Source organism: Poeciliopsis prolifica, unplaced genomic scaffold, assembly GCF_027474105.1.
Source record: "Poeciliopsis prolifica strain line A6 unplaced genomic scaffold, Auburn_PproV2 SCAFFOLD070, whole genome shotgun sequence".
Taxonomy (NCBI): Eukaryota; Metazoa; Chordata; class Actinopteri; order Cyprinodontiformes; family Poeciliidae; genus Poeciliopsis; species Poeciliopsis prolifica.
The window spans coordinates 286,199-298,879 of NW_026562445.1; the positions used below are offsets into that span (position 1 = coordinate 286,199).

The 12,681-nt window shown below is 46.2% G+C and overlaps 1 protein-coding gene across 2 annotated transcripts; it reads left to right on the plus strand.

Annotated features, from left to right (window-relative positions):
• The first annotated feature begins 78 nt into the window (after positions 1-78).
• Positions 79-11,098, plus strand: parp12b (poly (ADP-ribose) polymerase family, member 12b). Of its 2 annotated transcripts, XM_055020813.1 has the most exons (8): positions 79-456; positions 1,549-1,684; positions 7,097-7,412; positions 9,074-9,166; positions 9,240-9,366; positions 9,999-10,167; positions 10,240-10,357; positions 10,859-11,098. In XM_055020813.1, exons 1-8 carry the CDS (start codon positions 140-142, stop codon positions 10,975-10,977), a joined length of 1,395 nt encoding a protein of 464 aa, XP_054876788.1. In that variant the 5' UTR covers positions 79-139; the 3' UTR covers positions 10,978-11,098. The 2 variants fall into 2 exon arrangements, with proteins under 2 accessions (XP_054876788.1, XP_054876787.1); XM_055020812.1 differs by having other exon boundaries at positions 10,240-10,950.
• The last annotated feature ends 1,583 nt before the right edge of the window (positions 11,099-12,681 follow it).

Below are 12,681 nucleotides of genomic sequence, written 5' to 3' on the forward strand. Positions count from 1 at the left end.
CTAGTCCCTCCCCCTGGACCTGTAGCCCCTCCCCCGGCCTCTGGCTCCTCCCCACCCCGCCCAGCCTGTCCTCTGTCCTCCCTGCTCTTAGTGCCTCAGTTCGGGCGGCAGCAGCAGCTGCAGCAGCTGCAGCAGCAGGATGAACTCCATCAGCTCGGTGATCCTTCAGGCCACCAGCTGCCTGTGTGAACGCTGGGGCTGCATGCCGCTGCAGCAGCTGCAGCAGGAGCTGCAGCAGCGTTGCAGGATGACAAATGAAGACTTCATCTACATCATCCAGAACTGTCCGCAGCGCTTCCTGCTGGTCCCGGACGGGGAGTCCTACTCGGTGGTCGGTCGCACCTCCCTGCGGCTCTGCGGGCCCTACAGCCGGGGGGCCCGCTGCGGGGGAAACTGCCAGCAGCTGCATCTCTGCCGGTTCTACGTTTTCGGGAACTGCAGGTTCGGGAAGGGCAGGTGAGCCGAGCACACAGAACTAGAACCCGAACCGCTGCGGGACTACTTCCCTCCGCCGCGGCGCGGACTAATACACTGACTTGTGTCTCCTGAAGTGAAAGCAAAGCTGAGACAAAGTTTCCCTCCTGGTTCCGGTTCCGATGTTTCACACAGGTCATGGATCAAGCACCAGGAAATCGAACCCGACCCGGAACATTAAACAGAACCAGATAAAAACTGAGTAAAACAATATCAACTCTTCCTGACGTCACAGAGTGACGTCACAAACCGAGAGTTTTGGTTTGTAGAGAAACGAAACTGAAAAAAAAATTAAGTATTACTTTTACAGCTAAGGATAAACTGTTTGGGATGGACAAATGTAAACTTGTTAAAACAAAATTAATATTTTATTATTTACGGTAAATATCATATTTATACCTCCAAATATTCAGAGCACAAACCTAACCTTAAGATTTTATTATCCTCTATTAATATTTATATAGAATCTTTAAAAATGAGCTGAAATGCCAAAGCCATTCAAATCTTAGAATCCCTTAAGGAAATAAAACCCTGGAGCAGCGATTGGATGTTAATATTGTAAAACAATTGTTCTATAAAGCCCTTTAATGTTGTAAATGTATCTGTTTGTAATTAAGAGTGTTAGATGTTGTTTATGTTTGTTCTGTTTTTGCAATAAAAAAAAAAAGAAAAGAAACTGAAGGTACACTTCCGCTCTGTGCTGAGATCCAACAGAACCAGAACCACAGAACCAGAACCACAGAGCCAGAGCCAGAGCTAATAAAATCAAGTTGATTCCATCCATTGATTCAGTTCTGATCCGGTTCTGAGCCGGTTCTGAGCCGGTTCTGATCCGGTTCTGATCCGGTTCTGAGCCGGTTCTGATCCGGTTCTGAGCCTCAAACCAAACTTGGAGAAACTGAAGAATTTGATCCAAAGTCACAGAGGAAAGTGAGGTGATTATTTCATTGAATCATTTATTCAAGAAATCATTTATCTGGAAATATTTCTGGAGTTTCTCCCAAATCTAGAGTTTAGTTTTCTGTCCTGAGTGTCCAGGTGTTCTCAGGTCATATCCATGTCTTTTGTCAACAGGAAGTTGTGCAACCTGTCCCATGACGTGTCCTCCCGGCACAACGCCGGGCTGCTGAGAGAATGCACGCTGCAGCAGCTGCAGGAGGACCAGCTGTTCCTGCTGCTGCTGCAGAACGACCCGCAGCTGCTGCCTGAGGTAACGCCACATCTGCTCAGGTCGCTCTCATGGGCCAGAGGTCAGAGGTCAGACAGTTTACCTGCCGTCATCCAAGAGCACACATGTTCAGTCTGAAGGCAGAACTTCATGTCTTTTGGCGCTCACACTTAGTCTCTGCTCGGACTCTTTCCTTGCTTCTGAAAACGCTTTTTGGCACAGTCGCCTAGCAACCTCTCAGCCAATAGAATGAAAGTGTTGTACTGGGTGTGGCTACGATCCACTGTAGCAACCTGCGCCACCCACAGACGGTCAGTTTCTGCTCTGTGGTACAATAAACATCCAGCAGCAGAGCTACTAACCACCGCGGCGGCGGTCTACACACAGTTGACCCCATTGGCTGCTCTGGCAAGAAGGACAAATCTTAAAGACACAGTCAGTGTTTTCAGCAAAGTTGAGTTGAATTTCCAGAAACGACACCAGAAATGTAAAGTTTCAACAGGAAGGCCATCGAGAGAAACTGGAATCACTTTCAGGTTTTGTTTATGTCATTTAATTATCTCTACTGCCTTGAGAAAATGAAAAAATATAGTGTTTATAAGATATTTTATATTTTACGGTTCCAGTAATGCTGATAATAAATAATAAAGACTTTGTGTTATTCTGATTTAATAATGTAATTATATTAGTTGTGTTACCTCCCCACGCCACTAGAGGCAGTATCAGGCCCAAAAGATGTGACTAAGGAGCAGATTTAGAAGAACACAGGAAACTACAGAATGTGTTAAAAACTGCAAGATGCGCTGAAATAAATAAAAGAGAGAAGATTAAATAGAAGCTGAGAGTGAAAATCCTTCCTAAAGGTGAAAATATATCAGATTTCAAAGAAAAATAAAAACAAGAGACATAGATAATATGGGAAATAGCGCCCCCTTCACTTTTGGAGTGCAACGGTCCCATTTCCAGATAAGGTCTGAGGCTGACAGCGGTCTGTCGCCCTTCCTGTTAGCTGCAGCAGGTTCTTCTCTTCTACTTGGCTAAACCAAACAGCAGCTTCAGCACCGCTGAATATGTTTCATCAACAGACTATTGTCGTGAGATCTCGAGGGTTTACGTTTCACAAGTAAGATTGACATATTACAGTTTATATTTTGTGAATATATTATTACTAAACTGTATGATATCCACCAGCAAACAGCAGCTAATATTAGAGAGTTCGCTGTAACACCGGTTCAGCTAAAGGCCAACTGAGATTTAGGAAATCTGAAAAAGTTTGACTTATTGCCTAACATTGATTTAGATTATGTGACACAAAGTGGCAAAGACTGTTATTTATGTGTGATTGTTTGACAGTAAGATGTTTTAGTCTGAAGGTTTCATAAAGACGATGTGAGGAAGAGGAGGGAGACGATTCACTGCCATGATGAAGGTCTTCAGCTCCTTGGCTGGAAAACATGAATAAAACATTTATAGATATTATTTATATACACATACATACTTTAATACATATTATTCAGTAATAATCATTACCAGTGTTGGCATAGTTACTTTAAAAAAGTAACTAACCGGATTACTGATAACTTGATTTGGAAAGTAACTAAGTTACATTAAAAGTAACTATTTTAGTTACTTCCAGCAGCCGCTAACAACAACACTATGATAATCACATTGATCTTTGCCAAAACTTAGTTGCAAGTTATTTTATAACGGTAACATCAACAATGTGTCTCCAGTTCTCAGGTTGAACTAAAGAGGAGATTTTAATGTTACAACCCAGTTAGTCACGTGTGTTTTTGTTTCTACTGTCTGGAAAAGTAAGCAGGATCTAAAGACCCCATCCTGCCCCCATTCTGCCCCCATCCTGCCCCCATCCTCCCCCCATCCTCCCCCCATCCTGCCCCCATCCTCCCCCATCCTCCCCCCATCCTGCCCCCATCCTGCCCCCATCCTGCCCCCATCCTGCCCCCATCCTCCCCCCATCCTGCCCCCATCCTGCCCCCATTCTGCCCCCATCCTGCCCCCATCCTCCCCCCATCCTCCCCCCATCCTGCCCCCATCCTCCCCCCATCCTCCCCCCATCCTGCCCCCATCCTGCCCCCATCCTGCTCCCATCCTGCCCCCATCCTCCCCCATTCTGCCCCCATCCTCCCCCCCCCTTCTGCCCCCATCCTGCCCCCATCCTCCCCCCATTTTGCCCCCATTCTGCCCCGGCCTCCAGGTTGTGTGTTACGGCCCTGTGTTTGCTGTCAGAGTGCAGATCTGCTGCGGCTCCACAGCTCAGATAGCTGCACAGATTTATATAAATATTAATAATTATAATGCTGTTTAGTTGCACAACTTTACGAACTCGCTCATTTGTGGCTGTTTTCATGTTTATTGTTGTTCATATTAGTCTCCATGTTTCCAATTTTCTGGATCGCTCAATGTCATTCAGAGGTAAAATATTAACTTGACATTAACAAAGATGAGTGGGACGGATCATCCAGGACATGATGGACAGAGACAGTCTGACTAAAAGTACCTTCATAACGGACAAATTCTGGGCTTTATTATGATTCTCTGCTTATTTCCAAGCCCAAATGAGGAACTTGACGTTCAAAAACGAGCCCAAAAAGGAGCAACCTGCAACTCATTAAATCTGCAAGCAGCTTAAAAATAAAAAAAAAGCCCAAAGTCACTTATCATAATCTGACTTGGCGACAGAAACTCAAAATAGTTCCTGTTTTTCCACCAACAAAATGCATTTCCTCTATTGTTGATTGTCTGTGGCTGATTTTGTGGCATAAAGACGTGGAAGACAGAAATGATTTCAATAAGTAGCTGCAGTCTGACTGCTGCATCTCAAATAGCAACGTTAGATTTCTGGTTACTGAAGAAAGTAAGTAACGTGTCACTCAGGTCACTGATCATTGTTTAATCCTGTTTATTTCTATGATTGTATTATTTTGTGTTTGTATATTTCTAGAAATATGATTTTACTGAACGATATACTAAAAACATTATGCTCATCGTTCTGTTCCAAATCTATTCTGTTTTCCCCATAAAGAATATTTAAATATGCAGAACCATGCATCAATTCAAAATCACTTCAAAATGAACGTTCCTATAAATGTAGCTTTGTTGACTGTTGTTAGGGTTAACACCTGTTAAACATACATTAACAAAGAGAAAAGACAAAAGAGTTAGATTCTTTTTCACTCGCGAGGAGAACGGACAGAGATGTGCTTCAGTTACAATCTCCTACCGCTCTGAAGCACATTTTGTCTGCTCCTCTATTTTATTGTTTCTAGGATCCCTAATCACAAGGACGCTGTAGCTCTAAAGGGAGGGGGCAAACAGCTACAGCGTCAAATGTTATTCACTAACTAACACACAATCATTCTGTACTAGATAATGTCCTTCCAGGCACAAAGATTAATAAATATGTAGTGATCTTAGCAATGATGGTTTTATTGGAGGCCAGCAACTCAACCGAAGCAGAGCTCTTCACCAAGAGGTAAACCTGCAGGAAGATTTTGTTTCTGCTCTGTCAGTGAGGCCTTCTGAGAAAAGAATCAGAGTAAATCAACAATACAAGAAACATTCTTAATTCTATAATGAGATTAACTTTAAGGAAAGCATAAAATAAAGATACATTATAAAGATCAATGAGAATAACAAATAATTGATTAATAATATCACAATTTCTCCAACAGCTGTGTAACTAAGGCTTACAGCAAAATAAATTGTGAAAATCTGTTCAGTATTTAGCGAGTTATGATGGATTAAATGCGCCGATGCTTCAGTGCCTCTGTCAAACATATGAGGCTGAGTGGAGCGGTCCGTAATATACTTCCTGTTTCAGGAGGAGGAAACCAGAAACATGTCGGTGCTTCTTCAGACCAAACACATCAGTGTCTTCATTTCCTCAGAACTGCTTTAATCATGCTGTTTTCATGCTGCTCAGTCCTGACCACTAGATGGCAGTAACTTTTTCACACAACTTTAAATATGGCTGAACTTTTCAAGAGCACCTGGCTGCAGACGCCATCAGCAGAGGAACTCCTCTGGATGTTTAGATATGTCTGGGATTATTTTAATCTGGTGGATTCAGAGGATTAGGAACTCTACAGGCCTCAGACCTCAGGGCTATGAGCGCCATCTGGTGGTGATTGTTCTCTTGTACTTCAGTAGAAACTGAATGGTTTCTGAAGAACTTTCACTTTCCATCCATAAATGTTCCTTCAATTGAAACATGATTAAAAGGAACAAGGTTATAAATTATAGTCACGAAACTTAATAAAAGGGCCGTTAAGGTCACTATTTTCCTGTCTTATTTTGAAAAGCTCTGACTTGTGTTGTCTGTCTGTTCTGTTTCCATCGTCGTTCGCCTCATTTTGTCTCAGGACGTCCCAGAGCATTCAGATTACCGTCCAAACTGTTCTAACGGGAACAAAACCCGATAAAATCCAACCGGTTTGGAGATGCTGGACAGACTCCGGATCCGACTCCCGAGGTTTGGCGTGTTTTCGGTCCGCCGATGATTCAGAGTGTTCATGTCTGTGGTTTGGTTTACTGGAACCAGTTGGACCAGTTAAGCTCCTGCTCTGCCCAGCCTGGATGGAAGGGAGGAGGACAGGATGAAGATCTGAGGAAGACAAACTTTAATGTTAAAGTTTAATCTGAAAGCAAAATGGAGAGAATGCAAGATGAGAAAAAAATTTAAAAAAAGAACTAAATAAATAAACTAAGAATGTCTCACCAAGGAGGTAAAGTAAAACTCTTCATGCTCACTTTTCATGTTCAAATCACTGCTGTGTAACTGAAACAGTTCATCTGAACTGAACTGAACTGAACTGAACTGAAGATGGTTTGGATCAGGAACAGGTTCATGTGGAGCTTTTGGGTCATGTGTATAACCTGGTCCTGTTTGGACTCCAGGTCTCCTCCGTCAGAACCACCAGAACCATCATCCAGAGTCTAACTGGGTCACAGGACGTTCCCAGGCCCAGTTATGCTCCCAGTTTAACTTTGAGAATTTTTCCACATTTTGCTGAGCTCGGTGTGACGATGGTTCTGACCCGGTGGAATCAGCAGAACCAGTTTCTCTATCCAGTCGTAGATGTTTCCGTCAACCACTGCTTCAGGACTTCCTGGTTTCTGACCAATCAGAGAGCAGAGAAACATGCCCTCTCACTGGCTGGTTCTGGAGGAACTGGACCTGAAGGTTCTGAGTTTTTCTGGGTCATTTTGAAGCTCATGGTGCAGTTGGAGGGAGTAACCATAGCAACCAGTTTCTCGTCAGCCATCTTGGCTGCCTCCTTTGGGTGCTGGCTTTCTCAGCTAAACAGGAAGAAGACGGCAGGCGCCTTTCAAAGTAAAGGCTGGTGTAGCAACATGTGGCTGAGGATGATGTGCAGCAAAGTTTCCTCTGATGAAGGCTTGACCCGTAGCTGATGTCCTGCTCCTCCTCAGGTGTGTGTTCACTACAACAAAGGCTCGGCTCCCCACGGCAGCTGCAGGTTCCAGGACTCCTGCTCCAAGCTGCACCTGTGCCAGCACTTCCTGCAGGGCGTGTGCCGCTTCGGGCCGCGCTGCAGGCGGCAGCACGCCGTGGACCACAGCAGCCAGAGCGTCCTGGAGCAGAGGGGGCTGAGCCGCCAGCTCATCAGAGATCTGCCCGCCATCTACAGGAACGCCCATCACCTGAACGCCGCCGCCGCGTCAGCTGCTGCTCCATCACCTGCTGCTGCATCACCTGCTGCTGCATCACCTGCTGCTGCTGCAGACGGTGAGCTGAAACATCCTCCTCCGGCACGTTGCTGTTCCTCGGTGACCTGTGGTCATTTGAAATGTTACGCAGTCTGAAATGAACAGCAGTAATTTGTCATAAGAGAAAAATCAGCGTTCATTCATATTTTCACCATGTGGTTCATTCATGTCAGTTTCAAACTGAATATTTAGTCAGCAAGCTCAGGATTTATTTTAGCTGAAAAAGTATTTAGACTAAAAATATCCATCTATTTTCTAACACCTTGTCCCCAGTGGGTCAGGAGGAGCTGCTGCCTCTGCAGCAACGTTCTGGGCGAGAGGCAGGGTCACCTGTAGGGGTCACCTGGGCAGGTGGTCAGTCTGTCGCAGGGCACCAGACTGTTAACCTGACAGTCATATTTTTGGACTGTGGGAGGAAGCTGGAGAACCCGGAGAGAACATGCAGACTCCGTGCAGAAAGAATCGAACCCAAGACCTTCTTGCTGCAAGGCACCAGTGCTACCAACTGCGCCACCGCGTTGCCCTAATTTAAAGACATAATGAGCCATATTTAGTTAGTATGCTAAACATTTAGTTTCAAACTAAATGCTTAAGTGCTGTTGTAAAAGAATATTTTAGTAATTGAGAATATTTGTATGGAGAACTGACTGACTGACTGACTTTTTCCCATTCACTCCAAAACTATGAAGACCCGATTCTGATGTCACAAAAGCTGCTGTAGTTTAACCATCGCATCGCAAAATTCAACAATCCCCACAAACCCTCACAAAGCACATCACAAGTCAACGCCATGCTGCTGCCACTTCACAACAACTCATAGGTGGAAGTGAGCGCTGCCCTCCACAAATAACCATCCGACCGGAACACGGTGCGCTGCAACTGACGTCCAGTCAGGCGACGTCTGAACGTCATGGAAAAATCAGATATGATGATCACTAACTGCACTGGCTGCCAGTCTGTGGCAGCAGCTCCTCCTGTCTGAACGGCGCCAATAAGATGGTTAAAAAACATTTCATATATCAACTGATATTCCATCATTAAGCTCATCTATATAATGTTCAGTGTTTCTTGCCTCCAACTGTGTGTGTAACGTGTTTCATGCTGAGCAGCGATCAGAAATCAGAGAACAGACTGGAGGAGGCAGTTCTCTGGCCTCCTGGCAGGGGGCGCTCATGATCCCAGACACTGAGACTCCACACTGCAGAGGAAGAGACAGCAACAGCTAGCCCTGGAGCTAGCCATGGAGCTAGCCCTGGAGCTAGCCCTGGAGCTAGCCATGGAGCTAGCCCTGGAGCTAGCCATGGAGCTAGCCCTGGAGCTAGCCATGGAGCTAGCCCTGGAGCTAGCCATGGAGCTAGCCCTGGAGCTAGCCATGGAGCTAGCCCTGGAGCTAGCCATGGAGCTAGCCCTGGAGCTAGCCATGGAGCTAGCCATGGAGCTGCTGCCACAGGCTTTTTCTTCTGCATGGAAAATAAATAAAAAATAAGTTTTTAAATGTAACTTTAACTTAGAAAAGTTTGTCAATATACAATAAAGACTAAATTAATTCCATAAAATGTGAGAAAAAATTGCTTAGAAATCAACACAAATTGAAATGATCAAAATCCATTATAAGGTGTGTAAAGGGGATTTTAGCGCCTCCTGCTGTTCAGGTGATAAAAAGTTCTATTTGTGTGTCAGACTCAGATTCTGGTCAGTTCTGTAAAGCGGCCCAGACAGACGAGATGGAGGAAATCTGTCTGCATTTCATCAGGAGCAGCTGCAAGTTCCGGGGTGAGTTCCTCCACCTGTGGTGACCAGCAGGTGGCAGCAGAGCGCCGGTCTCAGGGTCCATGTTTCTGTGCAGACAGCTGCCGCCAGGTCCACTTCCACCTGCCCTATAAGTGGGAGGTCTATGATGGCCGGTGCTGGTCGGCCCTGGAGAACATGGAGGAGATTGAACGGGATTACTGCGACCCGGCTAAGACTCACAGGTGAGGCTCACCTGAGCTCTGCTCTGAGGTCGCTTAGTCGCCTTTTGTCAGGTTCAATACCTATTAAGCACAAATTAAACACAGGAAAGGCAAGAGAGTTAGATTCTTTCTCACTCGCGAGGAGAACAGACAGAGATGGGCTTCAGTTAGAATCTCCTACCGTCTTGAAGCACATTTGTCTGCTCCTCTCTTTTTATTGTTTTCAGGATCCGTAATCACAAAGACGCTGTAGCTCTAAAAGGAGGGGAAACAACTCATCACACAGCTACGGCGCTAAACGTCATTCACTAACTAACAACAAGTTATTCTGCACTAGATAATCTCCTTCCAGGCACAAAGTTAAACAGAATATGTAGTGAATCTTCACAGTGACAGTTTTGTAGCAACTCAATGAAGCAGAGCTCTTCACCGAGAGATAAACCTGCAGGAAGACTGTCGTCTCTGAAAGGCCAGAGGGTCTACGTCGTCTCTGAGGCCTTCTAAGAAAGCAATCAGAGTAAATCAACAATACAGAAATATTCTTAATCCTATGATGAGGTTAAACAAATGAAAGCATAAAAGAAAAGGTACATTATAAATATAAATGAGAATAACAAATATTTGATGATTTCTCAACGCTTCTTGTTCTGCAGCTCAGACTATCAGAGGGTGGACTTTGTCACCATGACGATGGAGTCCATGCCCATCCGCCGTCTGTCCACCGTCTCCTGGGTGAGGAGGCCGCCGCACTACAGCCTGACCACCCAGTGGCTGTGGTACTGCCAGGCGGAGCGGGGCGGCTGGCTGGAGTACGGGCAGCCGGTGAGTCGGGCCGGCGTTCTGGACCGACTCGGCCGGTCTTCAGGTTATAACCACATGTCCTGGTTCTGTCAGGATGAGAAGCAGAGGACCACTTCAGTCGTGTCTAGAACCCTGGAGGAGGCCTTCATCTCTGGAGAAACCGAAGTCCAGGTGGAGAAAGGCCAGAGGGTCTACGTCGTCTCCTTCAGAGGTACCGTCACCTGGTCCGGACTCTTCATCGAGTCTGGATCCCTGAGTCCGGACCTGGGAGTCCAGACCAAAGCCTGGACAGTGTGGTGTGGACTCGCTGGTCTGTGCATGTCCGGGCTCCTGCCCGGTCAATGAAGGGATGTGTTCACAGTTGGTGGCTCTGAGGCCCGACCCAAAGTCCAGGAGAGCTTCACCACAATCAGGTGTTTTATTAATGACTTGTCCTGATACACAGGAGTTTGTGTGAAACCAGAGGAAACCTGGGTTCTGACGGACCTGTAGAGGTTCTAATAAACACATCAGAGATATGAAGGGAACCTTAAAGCCGCGGTCGGTTTTGGTGCCGATTCTGCTCTGACCGGGTCTTCAGCAGGTCGAAACAATCGTTGCTCAGATGTTGGGACAATCAGAGTGTCGTCAGCATATGGCCGTACCGTGGTCTGTAGTTCTGTTCTGATGGTTCCGATCCTCTCTGGACTGAACCTGTCTCTCTGTCCCACAGACATGTACCAGAGGAACCCCAAGCACCACACCAAGCGGAGAGTGCGCCGCCGTCCTCGCTTCGTCTCCAAGGCCGAGGTGGACAAGCTGGCGGCAGATCTGAGGAAATGTTCTGGATGAGTTCTGATGGACCTGGCCTGGACCCTGTGATAACACGCCAACAAAAAGGAACCAGACTTTCTGTCTCTGGTTTCCACCATCAGAACTTTTCTGCAAAGAATCAGACCAGAACCTTTTTATGTTTTATTTCACCAGAACCGAACAGGTTGGCAAGAGCAAACCTGCTGTTGCTTCATGTTGCGTTGCTTCATGTTGCGTTGCTTCATGTTGCGTTGCTTCATGTTGCGTTGCTTCATGTTGCGTTGCCTCATGTTGCGTTGCCTCATGTTGCGTTGCTTCATGTTGCGTTGCCTCATGTTGCGTTGCTTCATGTTGCGTTGCCTCATGTTGCGTTGCTTCATGTTGCGTTGCCTCATGTTGCGTTGCTTCATGTTGCGTTGCCTCATGTTGCGTTGCTTCATGTTGCGTTGCCTCATGTTGCGTTGCTTCATGTTGCGTTGCCTCATGTTGCGTTGCTTCATGTTGCGTTGCCTCATGTTGCGTTGCTTCATGTTGCGTTGCCTCATGTTGCGTTGCCTCATGTTGCGTTGCCTCATGTTGCGTTGCCTCATGTTGCGTTGCCTCATGTTGCGTTGCTTCATGTTGCGTTGCCTCATGTTGCGTTGCCTCATGTTGCGTTGCCTCATGTTGCGTTGCTTCATGTTGCGTTGCCTCATGTTGCGTTGCCTCATGTTGCGTTGCCTCATGTTGCGTTGCCTCATGTTGCGTTGCCTCATGTTGCGTTGCTTCATGTTGCGTTGCCTCATGTTGCGTTGCTTCATGTTGCGTTGCCTCATGTTGCGTTGCTTCATGTTGCGTTGCCTCATGTTGCGTTGCTTCATGTTGCGTTGCCTCATGTTGCGTTGCTTCATGTTGCGTTGCCTCATGTTGCGTTGCTTCATGTTGCGTTGCCTCATGTTGCGTTGCTTCATGTTGCGTTGCCTCATGTTGCGTTGCTTCATGTTGCGTTGCCTCATGTTGCGTTGCCTCATGTTGCGTTGCCTCATGTTGCGTTGCTGTAAATCAATCTGCGCTGCTCAGACTTTCTGTTATTTTCCTGGTTTCTGATTTTTATTTGTTGTTTTTATTTTGTTTTTTACTGTACTTTATTTTGATAGTGCATGTTCCGGCTGTTTGCACTTCCTGTCATTGTTTCCTGTGACTTCCTGTAATTTCAGATAAATTGTAATACATTAAACAAAACTGAAGATTTTTATGTGGTGTTCTGGTGGTTCGACCCGGTTCCGTGGTTCTGAGTGAGGAAGGTCCTGGTCAGAAGCTCCTCTGCGCCCCCTGCAGGCAGGAAGTCGTTTTTAACAACAGACTTTTACCCAAACAGCTGCTCACTGAGGGTCCAGATTGGTTCCGACCCAGGAAGGTTCTCACCTGATCCGTCCAGGTCTGGGTGTGTCCTCCTCTGTCCTGATCAAGGTTGCAGTTCTTCAGGTGGTCCAACAGGAGGCTCCACTGCTCCACTCACTGGTTCTACTGGTTCTACTGGTTCTAGAGGCTCAACAAGTTTAAATTAATCATCTTAATTTATAAATCAGTTCCCTGTCTTTGAAGACAACCTGTGGACATGTCTCCGTCCTCTGATTGGTCCCTCTGTGTCTCTGTCCTCTGATTGGTCCCTCTGTGTCTCTGTCCTCTGATTGGTCCCTCTGTGTCTCTGTCCTCTGATTGGTCCCTCTGTGTCTCTGTCCTCTGATTGGTCCCTCTGTGTCT